The sequence below is a fragment of the Asterias rubens genome, chromosome 20, assembly GCF_902459465.1.
Source record: "Asterias rubens chromosome 20, eAstRub1.3, whole genome shotgun sequence".
Lineage (NCBI taxonomy): Eukaryota > Metazoa > Echinodermata > Asteroidea > Forcipulatida > Asteriidae > Asterias > Asterias rubens.
Window position 1 is genome coordinate 11,166,566 of NC_047081.1, and position 18,612 is coordinate 11,185,177.

The window sequence follows — 18,612 nt, forward strand, 5'->3', positions numbered from 1 at the left end:
CGACGACCGATTGAGCTCAAATTTTCACATGTTTGTTATTTTGTGCATATGTTGAGATACACCAACTGTGAAGGCTAGTCTTTGACAATTACCAAAGGTGTCCAGTGTCTTTAATGACAATAGAATTTTGTGATATGTACCCATTTTCCAACAGACAGAGTCCTCAGTTGAGTGGGAAACAAATAAAAAGTCTGTAACCCCACTGACACAATTAGTAATTGTCAAAGACCAGTATTCTCACTTGGTGTATCTCAACATGCATAAAATAACAAATTTGTGAAAATTTTGGCTCGATTGGTCATCGAAGTTGCAAGAAAACACACCATCAGACCCTCAGATTCAAATATTTTAGGAAGAAATTACTTCTTTCTCAAACACTATGTTACTAGTTTAATGTTAATATATGACAAAGTGCATATACCAAACGTGTCCATGCCTATAAACAGACTCTTTGTTTTGTTTTTGTTTTGTTTTGTTTGTTGTTGGTTTTACTGCGCCTTGAACACTCAGCAGGGTGGATACGTGCGCATTACAAGTCTTCTAATTATTATTATTATTCATTCCAGAATGTACACACCTCAGCGGAGCAGCAAGATGCCAGTACACAGTGCGTGATTCTCACACAAGATCAGTCCCTCCAAGTTTTTATCAAACCACATGTAAGTAGCTAATATTTCTCTGCTTTCTGTTAACGCTGACAAACAAATATTATTAAGTGAGGTTTGCAGGAGGACGATCTGAGATCGCTTTGAGTAGTGTTGGTTCTGAAAAGAGCTGGTGATAAACAACTCAACATTCTAGGATCAGTTTGCTCTGATCGTCTTCAGGAGAAAGAGCACAGTACAGTTTTTGAAATGCTGAGATGTCAACCTCTGGTTCTTTTCAGAGTTATATACTCCCACCAAGTTTCAAATCCTACAACAACGAAAAATGTAATGAAATTCTCACCGTTGGTCATCTGACTAATGGAAAATGAGTTCATGTCATCTTCACCCCATTTAAAGTTTACTCCAACCAAAAAAGGATGGTTTTTGTTATTGTTATTATTTTTTTGAGGAGGTGGTTGGTCTGTTAGGGTCCTTTTCTAAGAAGCTTTGATTAATCAATTTAATGTTTACTTTATAACATCCGGCTAAATTGATTCACTGTATAAGAAGAGCTGTAACTTATGAACCACAAAGACAAGAATTAGTCAAAGTCGTGTCAGTGTTGGTGTCATTCCTGTTATGCCATGAGCCTTCAAGCTGATGTCAGTCTTGGAATTTACTTTGGTGCTCAGGAAAGTAATAATAACAAAAATAACTATATAGTGCTGGTAGGTTTCCACCATTTTGGACGCTCATGGCGCTGAACATTTATTACTTGCACATACATGGAGCAACTATGTTGAGTTGCTGAACATGTACTGTGCATGTATTTGATGTTGTTTTGTGAAGTGATTCAACACTGCTTATGGATCCAGTAAAACTAAGACTTCTCTTTGTTCTCCTTTGGTTTGGATGTAGTGTGTTTAAGTTTTTAGTTCAGCCGCTAATTGTAGTGATTGATTAGTGATGTGCGGGTTCAGGGCCTTCCCTGCTACACAAAGGTGTCTTAAGAGCCCCCTCGTCATACTCGCTGTGTCTGATACTGGTGTCTTATAGTGATGCATACATGATGTAAGTGTCAGTTTAATGTACTGTGAAATGTGTCATGGATAACACGGATAAGAAAGGGAATTGAGTTTGTTATTATCATGAAGGATAACACTGTATACCAAGCTCTTTATGTATCAGCCCTCCCCCCATAGGGGAGTTTTTACATGAGGGTAAACAACCTGAAATTTTATGTGTTGAAAGAAAGTTATGTGTTGTGTGTGAAAGTGGCTAAATGAGGGATATACATGTAATGATGAGTTGTTTTGGTTTTGTATAAAATTATTTTTGATTCTGCCTTCCTGTAGAGGATGTACAATTGATGAGATTAATTTTCCAAGCTCCAAACATGTTCAAGAGTAAAATTCAGTTTGAAAAAAACCCAATATGAAATCGAATTGAAAATCTGAGGGAATATCACGAAGGGCTTAACTGAGGCAATGCCAATCCTCTGAAATTCCCACGCCCAATTTTAATTAAGTCATGAAAAATTAAAAGTGTTCTTCAAGGACCCACAGTTGTTTTTGTAACACTGTAATATTTATCCAAGGCTGCTCGGTTTATCGGATTATGTTTGAATGAAGACACTCTGGCATCGAATGATGCAACCTAGACGTAGAGGATGCTCAACAGACGTCCTGTAGGATTTGATGGAATTATCACAGGTGGGTTGCCAGATGTGTTTACTAAAGATGGGAGGGTTGCTGGTTTGGAAGGAATAGACAACAACAAACAGTCAGGACTTGGGAGGGGGGGGGTAGAGAAACAACACCATCGCAAAGGGTATGTAGCTAAAAATGTATAGGCCTACTGTACTAGAGTTTGCTCTAAACAACAAAAATTAAAAGGAGAACAAATTATTGACGTTTTGTCATTTATAAGCACACTGAATTGAAATAAGGTCTATGGAATGTTTTGTGCTCGGGGCTTATAAGTCCTGCTGTAAAATCTGGAGTATTTTAGATGGATTTATCTTGATGATTTTTGTGAATTTTTATAAATGTTTGTGTTGGTGTATATCGGCCTTACACGCTAGCTTGTCCTTACAGGGAGAGAATCCCTAATTATGAATTAGAACGTTCCTGCCGTTCGGACTTCTGAGGTGCTCCCTATGGAGGATGGAAGTTGCGCTTCATGTGCCAACTACTATTAGTAGAATAGCATTTTAAAGGAGGGGATATCTAACTGGAGATTTCCTTTTTGGTTGCGTGTGACGTATTCAGTTTGTTTACACTACAGTTGCTGTTTATTTCTTTTTTTATCCTAACGCTCAATTGTAGAAGTCTAAAGTTGTCGTAACAGCACCTCATTGACAAGACTGGTACATTTCTGTAAATCCTAACCCAACTTTATCGTGAGGGCCCACAATTTCTGCTAGTCCTGTGCCACCCCGACCCGTTCCAAACTTGACCTCCAATTCCCCGAGTCAAACCAACTTCTGCTGGCAAACAAACCTATAATGAATGTTCTACACCAGCCAGTATTCCAACTTCATTCTTGAAGTCCAATAAATGATTACTGACCCGACAAGATCACGTCACCCATCCTACACCAATCCAATCCTTACCCAAACTTGTAGTCGTAGACACAACCATGATAACACTACCATGTTGCTTGTCCCATGCTGTACCCAACCCATCCCCTACGTCCACGGTCCGGAAACGTCTAAAGACCCTCAAATGCAGCATTGGCCAGCCAACACCCCCACCTTCCTTCCCTATGTCCAAGAAACGTTCAATGGCCCAACAAAGCTTAGCCCTACACTGTGCCAAACTTCGATGGAACAGAAGTGTGAGGAACAGGTTCAGGGCTCAAATTTGGGGTAAAGGCCCTGTCACACAGGCCTCAATAACGAGATCAACAACGAAAATGGTACCAATGCACGCCCTGGATTGGTTGAATGAGCTTGGGCCAATAGTACCAACAGAATGCGTTTTCTATGGGTTGTGACCGCTATCGTTTTCGTTTTCGCTGCAGTGTGACTTTGCCTTAAAGACTGCTAGAGGCTTGTTTACTGGCCCAACACTTAAAACCATCATCGGCCTCAGGCCTGCAGTCTTGTGTAACACTCAAGCCCCGAGGTTTACTGCACATGATCTCCTCTCTACTTGCTTAATATATCTAAGTGGCATCTTAAACCATACCAAGCTCATACACAAAGTAACGCCAGAGAGAGAAAGAAAGGGGGAAACACTTATTATAATCCCCGATAATTGTCAATAGCTCAATGTCAAGATAAAGATCTTATAGGTATTAACCACCTTCCCGTGATTAAGGAGTCATCGTTTTAAGAACCTTTCTTCTTTCACTCTGACCGGTCTACACGTTAAACCCCCCCCCCCCCCCTTCTCAAAATTTTTCCTTTGGCGTTCAATCGCCGGAAAGACCTGATTGACTCTCCTCTCTCCCCCTCGTTTCGGTCATTGCTTATCTCATTGGATGATGTGGCCACTGTATCCTGAGCTTCATTTTCACAAAGCTGTGTAGCAGTGAAAGGATGCTAAGAAACAGGGCCCAATTTCATGGCTCTGCTTACCGTCAAATTCTGCACTTACATGTACCATCACCATTCTGAAAGAAGGCCTAGTAACATGGAATACATGTATGCTGTGAAAGCTTGATTTACATATGTAGGCGCAAAATTCTCTGCTTCCCTAAGCACTGATTCTCTGCTTACGGTAAGCAGAGCCATGAAATTGGGCCCAGATTAGCAGGTCATGACTCAGCCCCAATTTCATAGAGCTGTTAAACCTTTTTCTGCTAAGCGGAAATAAGCGAGAAGCTGTTCAAACACTGTATATACATGTATCATTTGTGGTTTATCCAAAAAGAAACTAATTTTTGTCCTAATTTTTTTCATTTTTTTTTTTTTTTTTTTGGTTAAGCTTGTTTTAGGGTGACATACATGAAGATTTGTTTGTCTTTCAGTTTTGCTGTTTAATTAGCCTTCGAGGGTCGAAACACCAGTCAACTTACTATTTATTTTTTATATTTTTTATTATTTTTCTTGGGGGGGGGGAGGGGTGACATTATTTGGAAAATTAGTCATTATTTTATTTTCCATGTAATTTAGATTGTTCATCCAAAGGGATCATCTTCCTTTAATCCCTTTAATTTCCACCTCGATCCCCCCCCCCCCAACTCTTAAGTTGACGTTAACAAAAAACAAAAAAACCCGGAATGAATCAAAGACTTCAAATTATTCTCTTTTGCTGTGTATCTCTCTCTCTCTGTGTTTGTATCCCACCCCCTTAGTCTGTCCATGTTACCTCCTCCGCCCAAGCCACGCCCACCTCCAGTCCGACGCATCGCAAATACAGGGCTGAAGCCAGGTAAATGAACAACCAAGTGAATGGAGCCATGCAAAAAAATAAAATAAAAAAAAATCATCAACCAAAAATAATGCTTGCTGCTAAATATACTAACGATAATAAAATTAATGTTATACCAAGCATGAGAAATGTGTATTGTGAGCGAATGAAATGGTGACTTGCGTTACATTAGTCACATTATAGCTGTAATATGGGGGTAGTGTTTTTTTGTGGGTGTAACAATTACTGTTTCGGTTGTTGGAAACAGTTTTGGGTTACGACTGCGAAAATGCACCTCGTGGTATGCTGAACGATATTCTTTACTTGGTTTTGTTGAGATTTGAAATTATCTTTCTATGTTACCCTTGAAACCATTATGTGGTAAGCACTGTGAACTTTGTGCTATCCCAGAAAAACAAATTCACCCAAAAATGGGTAATCTGGTAGGATTCGAACCTACAACTCCTTAATTTTCAAGGCTCGATTTTGAGAATCTTCAAAACTGCAGAGCTCAAAATTTGTACTGGCCCAGAATATTGTTAACGAAACTTTTTAAATCAATGAAGTTGAGATTGCTTTAAAAGCGAGGTGAGAATTATCAAGTCGTGAAAATCGTTTCTTTGTTCGACGTGGCATGAGTTATCACGGAGTAGCCCATGTAGCATGCTATTCAATTGCCTTGTGTTTATTTATGTTCTATGTATTCTTGTTTTTAGTTTGCTTTTGTGGTCAGTGTGTTTTTTGTTGGGTTCTAATTACTACCTTGACGCCTTATTATAGTAAATGTTATTTGCCAAATAAAGAAAATGTAAAAAAAAACCACCTAAATATTTATGTAAGTTACGCTTGTACCGCTTAAGATCTGCCAAGTAAATTATGCTTTCATTAACGCTCTGTTTCTTTGTGAATTGCAACAAAAAGGGGGTTGCTAAATTTTGCTTAAAATTTGCTAATTTCTAAGTTACAATACAATTTGCCAACTTCGTCAAACTAGGAAGGTTGGATGCTGGGTCAAGAGTCATGTCAAGCTAGCGGTCTGTCATCGCTCGGCTCATAATGACACAGATGACAAATGGTGACGCAGATGACAACAAGTCTTATTCAGTGAACAGACATTTAAGTTGAAAGACATTGGGAAAGTTGGGTCAGGTTCAGGGAGATTTTATTCAAAGAAGCGATTGTGAAGTCGTTTGTGTCTTGGACAAATTGAAGTGACAAATGGTCGGAACAGGTGTACAATGACGCCTGATTTAAACGGACAGACAGTCAGATGGTATTCGACGTATGAGATGGTTTCCATTCCTAAGAATAGATTTGAAGATGATTCAGTTTTCAGTTAGAACAAAATTAGTGACAAATCGTGATCTCATTTCTGTCGTAGACCAGTGTAAGTTGTGTGTAAAGTTAGCATACAGTAACTTTGGTAAACATCAACGTCAATGAAAACGATTAAAGCAACTGCCTCTATAGTCTGAGGAATTCAAGTTTAAAGGAACATTACAGAATTGTTTTTTGCTAACAAAACAGTTGCTGGCAGTGTAAGCACTTTATGTAATCCACCATATACATAAACTGACAAACCTGTAGAAGTTTGAGATCGATCGGCCATCTAGGTCACGAGAGAATAGTGAAAAACCGATTACACATTTTGCATTGCATCGATGCCAAAATAAAAATGAATAAAACGCTCACTGAGCGATAAACTCCAAACGCGAAGTTAGATTATTTATTTCTCATCAAATTATGACATTTCAGACAGAAATATTTCAAGGGATGTTTTCTACTATCATCATCATTAGACCATGTAAGTTTTATGCAAATCTGTGATCTTCACGAATTTTGTTCCTTACCAATTCTGTAACGTTCCTTTAAGCGGTAACTTGTGACTGAGCAAGTCATTGTACAGCAGCCGTTGTTCAAATCTAGCTAGTAAACCATTAAGTCTACTTTGAGCAACCCTAGATATTTTGAAGTGTTATTGAAAACTATCATCGAAACCAAAATGCTTTTTTCTTTTTTGCTGCAGTCAGACATTAACTGTCCAACCTCTCTCTTTCTGTCTGTCGAGCCCAATCTGACAGCAATCTGTGACCATAAAGGAAATTAAATAAGACTTTTATCATTCAACCTGTTCATTCAATGACCTCAAGGATTAGCAGGTCATTACCCCCAGCCTGAGCCCCCTTCCTCCTCCCCTGGATACTCATAACCGATGGTGGGGTAAAGGGCAAAGTGACCCCATTTAATCGTTGACTATTTGGGGTTTAGGGTTTCTACCAGAAATGTGTCTAAAATGAGAGTTTATTTTAAAACATCCTTACGGAACAAGCGATAGCTATCAAATCAGCCCAAAATCAGCCTCTTCAGGCAATGCACGTTACACACTACATTCTGTGAGAAGAACTATATAGTGTTTCCTTTTCCAAAAAAAAATATAAATTTAAGGTTCGGTGTATGTGAATGTGTTTTTGTTTCCCCCTCCCAGCAAAAAGTAGATTTTTTTTTTTGGATGTTACTGTAGAGTGACGTTTTCTTTGATGTGACTTTTTGTCCGGTCAGAAAATTGCCTTATATTCGTGCTCGTATTTAATACAGTTCAAGAAAGTTGTTTGCCTGTGAGAAAGACATGCATGTAGAATTTGTACATTTTTATACCCCACCCCTTGCGGCCCCGCTCACCCCTCCCAAAGACCCCACCCAAAGACCCCACCCCAACTCGTATTAAGTTTTGATTTATCCTAAATGCTTGGTACGATTTCTACACGGATGTGTTTACCAGTTGAGACATGATGTCAGTAGATTGCAGCATGCTCACAAGCATGATAAGTTTCAACCAGTGTATTGCTGTTTTTTGGGGGAGGTCGTGCTTTCTGCTCTACCGGCCAGGCTTCGGATTGATGCTACCCAAGCCTACATCCATAAGGATTGTGAAAAGGGGTAACCCTGTTTTAGCCCTAGGGGTATGTGGCAACGGCTTCTTGAAACAAAATAGTTGTAGCCCACACCTTGAAGTACATAGTAGCCTTCAGGCCTTGTGTGTCTGTCGACTTGCATAAAAGAAAGAAAAAAAATATGTATATCATGTGACCAAACATGTCTGGATAATTCCAATCATGAGGCAAAGGGGAGTAAAATGGAAAAACCATATTTCACCTCCAGATAGGCAAAACGTTTGTATGGGTGTTAGCCATCTCGTACCTAGCCAATCAAAACCATATCTTGAATCATGTGAGATAGCAAGTGTCTTTTAGTAGTCGGGTAAATTCATGCTTTCTTAGTCGTGACAAAGCAAGTAAATTTACCAGATACAAATTGATCTCGCAAATGACTTGAATATTTTACACTTGTCACAGATTCTGCATTAAGCAACAAAATCAGTTTGTAGTGAACAAGTTTGAATGATAAACTGTACCGTACATAATGATCTCTGTGTTGTCTAAAACCATTAATTCATATTTTCTACAAAAATTGTTGACTCTTCTGAAAAAAAAATACATTTTATTGTGTTTTGATGCATTTTTCCCAAAGTTTGTAACTTTTGAGTGTTTTTTTTTGTTTGAGCATCGAAGGTACATGTTGACAGTAACTGCATGCAATCCATCCTGATTTCTGCACGAACCCCAAATGCTCTTCCAAAACTAAAACCCATGTCTGTCAAACCCGCATCGTTAAAACCCAAACATCTGACTATTCAATGCTTTCTTTAACATTAATGTCTTGTTCCCAAACTCTCTCTCCCCCCGTCTGAATTGAATGCATTTTTCCAATTCAGTAGTAAGATAAAGGCTGCTTACGAGGAATACATGCGTCTTCATAACGCCAAGGTAGTCACTGTTTTTCACCTTGTTCTATGAGACAATTCGGAGTCACAGCTATGGGTCAAATTTCATACAGCTGCTTAAGAGGAAAATACTGCTTGAAAAATGCCTGCTTAGCAATAATGGGCAGGATACCAGTCACAAATTATGTTTGAGCGTGACGTGGTATTTTGGCTGGTAACCGTATTTTGGTTAGCTTAATTTTGTTTTGCTTCATATCTTATTTTTGTGCTTAAGCAGCTCTATTAAATTGGGTCCACGATGCGGCTTAGGCTTCATGAGCCATTAAGTGCACACTGCTCCCAAAATGGCTGGTGGAACTGAAAGCCGTGGTCAAAAGCTGAGGTCTCTGTTTGGTTCTGCATCACAATGACTTGTGTAGTGTATGTGTTAGGCATGGCACTTGGATGTTATAATGTGAGCACATTTGTTGTCTTTTCTTGTCATTGGTGTCCTATACTATAGTATAGGATACCAATGATAGATTCGCACTCCTCTGTTTGGTTTTGTTTGTTTGCTCAAAGGTTTATTGCACCACTGTCCGGTAGAGGACTCCGTAGTATTTTACTCCTCATCTGTTTGAGTCAGTGTGCACAAATGCCCTGTTGGGGACACCGTAGCCTCTATGTCCTTTGAGGGAAGCATCTGCAATGTTCTAATGTCAATTTCAGGACACCGTAGTCTAAGCTATAGATATCTCATATGTACTGTACGTCAATTCCTTCTGCACTGTGAGAGGATTTAGAATCATAGAACCATGGGCTTATGGCAGTAGTTAGTTTCCTGACATACAAAACTAGTTCCCTACATCAGCCACCAACACTTTCAGGACTTTCACTCCCCCTCCCCCTCAGCTTTCCCTCTTTCTTTAATTTGAGCCACTTTCATATAAATACATCCGGAATAAACTGTTTATTATCAATCGAATATCAGTATTAGGACTAGTAGAATTTGAAACTTTGCATGGTGGAAGTAAGATATAGAAAAGTTTGCGGTAACACCATGTAATAACAATCTCTCAATGAGTTGGGGTGGTTCTGAAAAGAACCGTTGGATTAACTCGACGTTTCGATCAGTATGCTCTGATCGTCTTCTGGAGAATGCTGGACTCTGATGCTGTATGCTGCTTAAGTACTGGGCGGTGGATCAGCGGTGATGCATGAAGGCGGGAAATAGAGGCATGAAGGCGTGAGCACACACCCCCCACACACCACCCTAGGCTCCACAACAGGTTTCACCACGCATCATCGAGTTCACTTCCCGCCTCTATTTCCTGCCTTCATGCATCACCGCTGATCCACCGCCCAGTACTTAAGCAGCATACAGCATCAGAGTCCAGCATTCTCCAGAAGACGATCAGAGCATACTGATCGAAACGTCAAGTTAATCCAAAGTATTAGGACTGATAAGGCTCCAATCCCCATCAGCCAATGTTCATGGCATCTAACATGTCTAAGACTAAAAAAAAAACCTTTGAAGTAACGTTGTACAAGCTCAGCTCTTAAAATCCTCTTATAAACTTGGGTCTAGTATAGCTGTTTAAAGGCATTGGACACTATTGGTAATTACTCAAAATAATTATCAGCATGAAACCTTACTTGGTAGTGAGTAATGGGGAGAGGTTGATAGTATAAAACATTGTTAGAAACGGCTCCCTCTGAAGTGACATAGTTTTTGAGAAAGAAGTAATTTTCCACAAACTTGATTTCGAGATCTCAAGTTTAGAATTTGATGTCTCGAAATCAAGCATCTGAAAACGCACAACTACGTACGTGTGACAGGGGTGTTTTTTTCTTTCATAGTTATCTCGCAACTTCGACAACCAATCGAGCTCAAATGTTCACAGGTTTGTTATTTTATGCATCATATGTTGAGATACACCAAGTGAGAGGGCTAGTCTTTGACAATTACCAAAAGTGTCCTCTGTCTTTAACCTAAACCATTGCTGCCCCTTCCAAGTTTCCCTCATGAACAACAGTACACAATGTGTGCAAATCTGTGAACATTTATAATCAGACTCTTTCTAATGTTATGAACGCTCAATTTTTCACCTTTTTTTTGAGGGGGGTGGGGGGGGGGGAGGGTTCAAAGGGATGTTCGTGATTGAAATAGTTGAGAATCATCCTACATCCTTTCCACATGAAATTTCAATTTCCTGATATGATTGTAGAATTTCATAATTTGTTAGCATTGTGGAACGTCTGCCTAAGTTTCAAGGTTAATTAAAATTACTCTGTTTTTTCCCTGTGTTTCAACAGTCCAGTTCCCCCTTAGGAAATGTGTACTACTTTGAAAAAAATGTCTGTACCTCGGTTTATTTCATGTTCAGGAATTTCTTCTCTTAATATGAGATGGCCATTTTAAACAGCTACTTGAGTGGAGTGTTTTTAACGTAAATTCTATTTTAACTTGGTTTTAATGCCTCAGGTTGTTCACCATTTAAATGTAATTTATTTTGGCATATGTGTAAACTTCTGAATTTTTTGTAATTAGCGATTAAAAAATCAGGCCCCAACTTCAAGCTATTGACTGCGAGCGTCAAAATGACAACTGCTTTGACGTCATGTGTGGATGTTTGCTTTGTTTCCCTCCAGGCTGCAACAAAGCGACTAACACATTGGAGCTCCCAACTATGATGTAATATGAATGATTACAAAACAGCTTTTAAAAAAAAAAAATTTATACTAGATTTTCTTAATAATTGAAAACATTTTAAATGAAATCCAGCAAAGTTCACGACTTGACATTTTCGTTCAAGCAGGTCTTTAAATATTAGCCCTTTAGAGACCATAGCGGTCAAAATTGGCTTGTACTTCCCATATATCATGGTTCCTTGCTAAAACAAATCACTCCAATTGAAAGGCCTCTTTTCAATGTGCCCCATCCAAACCCATTTTCATGTCTTGCCGTATATTATGTGTGCAGTTTCAGGCAGAATGTAATTTATGCATTCCATGTGAAGATTTCATGACGTCCGATTATACATTGTCGTAAGTTGTCACTCCAGTTGGGGTCATTTTGGTTTGATATTTCATCCATCCTGTCCATACATCATCATGACCTTTTTCCATTTTTAGTGGAATTATTAACATTCAGTCATTTGCATCTATGGATTTACGATTACATTTATTTAGGAGAGTGCAGTTTGCATGGTTTGAGTTTACTTATTTAAGAGGCTGCAGGTGAAAAAAATTATATTAAATTATCTCATTTGAAGTTAGTTTAATATACGTTTAAGTGAGGGCATGGTAACACTACTTGTTTTGGTTATGGGACATTTTATTTAAACTGATGGATGTATACAAATGAAATTTGTTCAATTTATTTTGGAGAGGACAGATTTGAAAACATCGGTTCACATAAAGCATGAATCAAAACGCATGGTGTGTGCAATGCTATCTACATTGTATCATTGGAAATATAGAGATTCATCAATGGTTTTGAATGCATACAAAATTTTATTTTCATATCTATCATCTGTAGGGTGAAGCTAATAATATGTAAAAATGTAGACATGTTATTTATTTCATGCTGTTTTCTCCAAAGTGCAATGCCCATTGCCCTGGGGAGTCAAAGTCATTGATAACCAAGACTGGACTGTTCCACATATCCAAGAGGGGAAGCAGATCCCAGAGGGGCTAAAATATTTTTACTCATATACTTACTTAATGCACAAAATTGTACAGGCATGTCCAGATGTGACCCTCAGCAAATCGTGTTGGACTGCATCAATAGAAACCATCGATCTTTCTTTTTTTCTTCTGATGGCTATACTCATGGCATGGTTGGCTTGTGTGGTAAAGCGCTCGCCTCTCACCAAGGTGACCCCGGTTCGATTCCCGGCCAGGGCCATATGTGAGTTGAGTTGTGCGTTGGTTCTCTGCTGTGCCACGAGGGTTTTCCAGACCATCCAGTTTTCCTCCCTTGGGAAAAATCGAACACTTCCCATTTTGGCTGTGCTCCGTGGTCATGATGTGGCTGGCAGCCAAAGACGCCCTTGCATGCCTGCTTCCCAAACACTTATTATCAAGCCAATGAAAAGGTCCCTCTGCAAATAATGATGACTCTTAGTTTTCGTTTTACCCTTCCACCAATGTTTGTCCTCGATGCAATTTTATTATCTATTGAACAATTGCGGAACCCGCTGTTAAAATATAAGATTCGCACTGCCTCTAGCTATGTACCAGGAATACTCAGTGGTCTAGTTGGTAAGACACTATTCTAGAGTTGCAAAGGTTGAGGGTTTGAATCTCACCCTGGTAATACGCCTGTGATTGCTTTCACAGAGCTCGGGAAAGTGCAGTGCTAACAAACATCGGTGTACGGCCAAAACCGTAATTAATATGACGACTCTCTCCTTCTAGATTATTTTGCCGGCATTATATTATTGATCAAACTTAATCTACCTTTATCAATTCTTGGTGTGTGAACTAACATTGATTCCAGCTTGCTTGCTTGCCGTTTGTCTTCAAACTAACAATTTTTAAATGGAGGTCGATTATCTGGTGTTCCATCTTCATAGATTAATTTGTAAAACTTGAGTTGTTTGTTAGTTTGACTTTGACTTCATTTTTCTTGCATTTTACAATAATGAAAAAGTACACATTTTAAATTGACAGTGAAATAATGTATGCGAAATGGGGATGAATAAATCACATGATGGGATCAGCTAAATTTTACTTAAACTTTTGAACATTTGAACTTATATAAGATAACTTGACTCATGTTATAAGCAAGTAGCTAATCTTCATTTTTTTTTCCTGATGTAGAGATGTGACTCGCCAGAGAAACTTTCCAATATGACATCTCGTCACAACAGCCCCCTTAAGGTGGGCCTCTCCCCAACATCACCGGAACCTCCGACCGATCTTGCCAATCACATCCAGTACATGGAGACGTCCCCACCCGGAGGCAGACGTCGCCCTCGAAGTGTCGAGGCGCCATCCTCGAGTCAACTTTCGCCGACTAGAAGACGTCCTCAGAGTGCAGAAGGTCCTTCGTCTGATCGAGGTTCCCCAGATGGTCGAGGCTCTCCAGAGTCTGGTAGAACCAGCAAAAGGTCCCAGAAAAGCAAGAGTAAGATTCCCTCGAGTCCGACCAGGGGCGACAATATGATTATAGAACCAGCAGCGCCCCAGAATCCTGGGAGGTACATGTATGATGAACCGAGTGAAATATCAAAGAATGCTGAAGCTTCTGTGATCGGCAAGGGAAAGCCTCCAACAGGTGGCTCTCAGAGTAAGAAGCTTACTGGATCCAAGAAGAGCCAGTCTAAGCTGGCACGGCCATCCTCCTACAAGTCCAAAGGGTCAGGTTCTCAGGACAGCCTTCAGTCAGATGGCTCCCTGACAGATGACGGGAGGCAGCCGACAGAAGAACGGAGAGGTGGGCCACTGAAGCGCCCACTGGTGTACTCACAGCAGCCCAAAAGCGCGATGAGTTCGCCTAAACCACCAACAGGCCGGCAAGAGATTCAACAGAAGAACATGAACGGCAGCTCAGATGGACTCTCCAAACCAAAGGAGATCCGAATGATGGCGGTCAGGCAGCAATCGGGGAAGAGTTTATTGCAGAAAGGGACTCAGAATCAGGATACCTCTTCGCAAGACGATCAAAGAGATAATGGAAGCCTGTCGACAAAGTTGCCATCGCTCCTCCGGATGTCCAAGACGCCCCAAACGAAACAGCAGGAGATCCCGACCAATCACAGAGGTCTGACCAACAGACCACCTCAGCTCATCGACGCCAATTCCAACCCAGTCCCACAGCAGAATGGCGTCTCACACAAGACATCAACCAGGACGGCAGTAGAAGAGCAGTCCGATTCCCAACTGAAGTCGATGCCTGTCCAAATTCCTTGCGGGATAAAGCAGCTCCCGGTTTCAGCCAACTCTTGTTTGTCGCAATCGCCCGAGCGGGCGAGCTCCGGGGAGGATGAGAAACCTTCCCCGCCGCCATCTCCAAGGTCCAGGGGGCAACAGAGCAGTAAGATCGCCCTTCCAGTCAGGGGTAGGGGATCGAGTAGGCTTCCCAGGGGTAAAGGGATTCCTACCAGGAGAACCAACAACTCTTAAAAAGGTCAGAGGTCAAATAAAGGTAATAAGGTTATAAAAGTTAACAATGTCCGGAGATCATACATGCATGATCATCAAACAGTAACAGCGACATAGACCCCTTGTGAAACGCTACAGGGCTCTGAGGCACAAAGAGCAGCTATCGTCCAATGATTTGGCTCCTTTGGCTTCAGTAAGGCTTCGGTTAGTGCGCTTTTTGGCGTCAGTGAGTTTTTTAAATTATTATTGCGTTTGACATCATATGCAAGGGGTCTATTAATTTCTTTGATTTGAACAATGATTCATCTTTTTTTTTTTTTTTTTAATTCTCAGAAAACATCGATGGATAAAAGAATAAGAATATTGTTACTGTGTTACCAAAACTATTCAAACTTTGCCAAACTCTATAAATCTCTTTGCTGTGTATGAACCTTGTAAACAGTTCTAAACCAAGGTGGTGTGATTGAAAATATCAGAACTTGTTGCAATGACTACGTGTACATTCCATCTCTACAGAATTTAACCGCATTCCAGTTTTGGAACTACAAAAAATTGGAGGGAAACATCACCCTAAAATTTGTGTTTTAAGCCCACCACTTGTTGTTCTTCCAGCTTATGTTTTTTACATTGAGGATTATTTCCTAATTTGAAGAGAAAAAATGGCAGAAATCTGCATTATGGTTGGATGGCAAGGTGCATCATTGTTGGGGGAAACTGGCACAAGTTTATTTGTTTGTTTGTTTGTTTCCATAATAAAAAGAAATTAATTTTCGGAATTTGCACAAATCTATAAACTACTTGTGTTTTGACAGTTGTTGATGAAACAACATTCTCGAACTTTGCTGACTGTTTGCAAATAGCAAAAAAAAACGATTTGCCCTCTTTGTGGACTTTCTGTATAAATTATGGAACATGTTTTATGGACAAATTATTTGCTCTAAAGGTCTTAGGTATTTTCTGAGAGGAATGGGGTGGTGATTTTTGTTCATCATCAGACGATGAAAATGTGAATTATAGTTGGGCTGGTCCCGAATACTATTTGAGCGGTAACTGGACCCAGCAAGGTCTGATTTCAAGGCTCGGCTTACCGTTGAATTCTGTGCTTATGATCGCCATTCACCGCTTACTGCGCAAGTGCCAAAATTGTGCGCAAACTGTATAAGCGAACAAGCGAAAACTCCATGCTGATTCGTAAAAAGTTCGCTTGACGTGAGCGCGAAATTCCTTGCTTCCGCAAGTGCGCATTCTTTGGTTACGGTAAGCAGAGCCATGAAATGGGGCCAATGGGAGATTCCTCATATCATGAGACATGTATTATTAATGTTTGGACATAAGTGATGAAGAAGAAAAAACTTGATACATTTGATGAATTTGGAATATCTCTCCGTCATTTTAAAATCATGTGACTAAAATGTTAGATTTCAGAATCCATTTGAGTGTGTATCAAACTGGTTCTCCATGTTTTGCTAAAACACAAGTCTAATGAGGCTCTTGTCAGGTTCTGTAAATCAAGGGTGATTCTATTCACTGTAAAATTTTGAATAGAAGTTCAGGAACCAGACGATCCTAGATATTTGGGTTGAGGTTCTTTGTAAAGGTCACTTTTTCAAAGCAGCTATTTTGTAAATATATGAAAATGTACAACGAAACATAATGGTAAACAAAACCATATTGCTGCTGGGTGTGTTTGTAAAGTTGTAAAATTATGTAAATTTTATGTTGAAAAATGCTCTATTGACTAGAAAAAACTTACACAAATATCTACTTATTAATGTAATAACTAAATTATTATCAAACCTATGATGAGAATTTGTAAACGCAGAGTCATACATCACAGATGAATAACTTATTTTTCTGTGGGAATGAGACATTGATATTTCTGAAGTAGGTTTGGAAAATATTTGATACATCCCAGGGAAATAACATCTACTGTTATTCGAACAAACAAATATCAGGAAAGGCAAACCATTGGTTATTCTAAAACAGAAACATAAGGTTGGGTATCGCTTAAAATGAGCACTGAGGGCTGACTTCCACAATGGCGCAAACATGATTTATCTTGGGGGGGGGGGATGGAGGTGAAATTGGGATCAGTAAACCTTACACTACTAATCAGAGAGAGATTAGGATTTTTGGTTTGTTTGATCAAGTCAAAAAGCACAACAGCACGATCTGACAAGTTTACCAGCGGTATAAGTTTGCCTTGAACAAATATTTTATAAAAATGTGGACGGTCGTGTTAACGAATCTTCTCCCATAACACTAATGGGATTTGTGTGAAGGTAAAAGTGTGTGAGGATATACAATTATCTTGCCAAGAAAAAGTGAATATAATATTTCTAAATAACTACAAAGTTAGGGATACATTGTGGGTTTATTATAAGAGTGCATTCATTTCTATTCATTTTCTATTAACAACCAAAAACCGATTGCTTACTTTTTCTAGAGAGAAAGAAGAAACCTGCCAAATAATGTTGACTGATTTGTCAGTGATTTTATGCTCATTGTAGTGTGTTTATTTTGAGTTAATCTAAACTAAACAAAAAATGAATGAAATGTTTAGGAGGGGTGAAAAGTTGGGGATAAGGATGTTTTGAGTGGCAGTTTTTCAGATAACAACAATGACCCACTTGAATTAATTAAATAAAACTGAACACCAGGGGGTAAAAAAAAGCTTAACAAATCTCAGGATTTAATAGAAAGCATTAATTGAGATCTTTATGATTGAAATGAGTGTACTGTTTAAGTAAACGATAGTGTACCATCTTAATTAAAGTAATTTAATTATCCATTGAATATAAGTGGACGTCCAGTTTTCAACATTTTTAGTCATGCAAAGAGTGTGACATGGGAGGGTTGGGGTGTTTGAGACCAAGTATGACTGTAAAGGTCATCCATTTTGGAACAACAATGGTGATGACAGGCATGATATTTAGTCATTTGACATGTTTGAATAATGTGGATATATTTTAATCGAGTACAAGGGCTAATGTACATACATATACCCGTGATGTAGGCTTCAACTTCAGGCTATATAATTGCAATCTTTTCAAAATTGTCCAAAAACAAAAAGGAAGAATATCATGCCTGTGTTAGTGAGGGAGACGTTTAGGAGAGGAGTGGTCCTCAAAAGTATTTCTCTCTGTATGACTTAGAAAATGTTGAAAGCTTTGGATGGTCCCAAAACCTTTAAATGTATCTTCACAGTTATTTATACTGACCTGAACTGTAAGCTTGGATGAAAAGGTGGTCAGTGATTACTGTTTTTTGCACACCATCCTGTGAAGCTGGCCGGTCATGTTTTCATTTTGTGTGTGAAGATAAGGACATGTACTTAAAGCTGCACTGCGAGTACATACATTGTTTTGATTCATGTGTACATGTACATTGATGAAAGAAAAACCAAACGGACTTAAAACCATGGGGTACTTTTGGTACAAACTTACCAGGTAAATCCATTGTTCTGGGTTATGTGCGCGTGCTTTGGGAAATTTACCTGGTATGTCTGCTGCCACCTACATGTAGCATTTCAAAAAAGTCTCCGACTGGGCAATGTGTACACGCACACGCACACAGACGGCATGTTGTAGGTCAGATATTTGAACAGTGACATCATATTCAATACGGTCTATACACACAACTCTCTAAGTTTGAATGCTATGCAGTAACAGTCTTCAAATTCGCCCATACTTTGTCAGTGCCAAAATATAAGCCAAGAAATAAGCCTGTGTAATTTTCAGATCGTTTCACTGTACAGATTTGTCGAACAAAGTAAACCAATGTACTAAGTAAGTAA

At 39.3% G+C, this 18,612-nt stretch overlaps 1 protein-coding gene across 3 annotated transcripts in view; it reads left to right on the forward strand.

Moving 5' to 3' along the window:
* Positions 1–15,168, forward strand: part of LOC117303702 (serine/arginine repetitive matrix protein 2-like) — a 30,927-nt gene extending 15,759 nt beyond the window's left edge. For 2 of the 3 annotated variants that reach the window (XM_033787972.1, XM_033787974.1), the window contains 4 exons: positions 567–659; positions 4,890–4,966; positions 8,718–8,769; positions 13,533–15,168. In XM_033787972.1, coding sequence (XP_033643863.1) covers positions 567–659; positions 4,890–4,966; positions 8,718–8,769; positions 13,533–14,837 — 1,527 coding nt within the window. In that variant the 3' untranslated portion in view covers positions 14,838–15,168. The remainder of the gene's footprint in view (positions 1–566; positions 660–4,889; positions 4,967–8,717; positions 8,770–13,532) is intronic. The other variant, XM_033787973.1, reaches the window with a different exon arrangement.
* Positions 15,169–18,612: the final 3,444 nt, after the last annotated feature.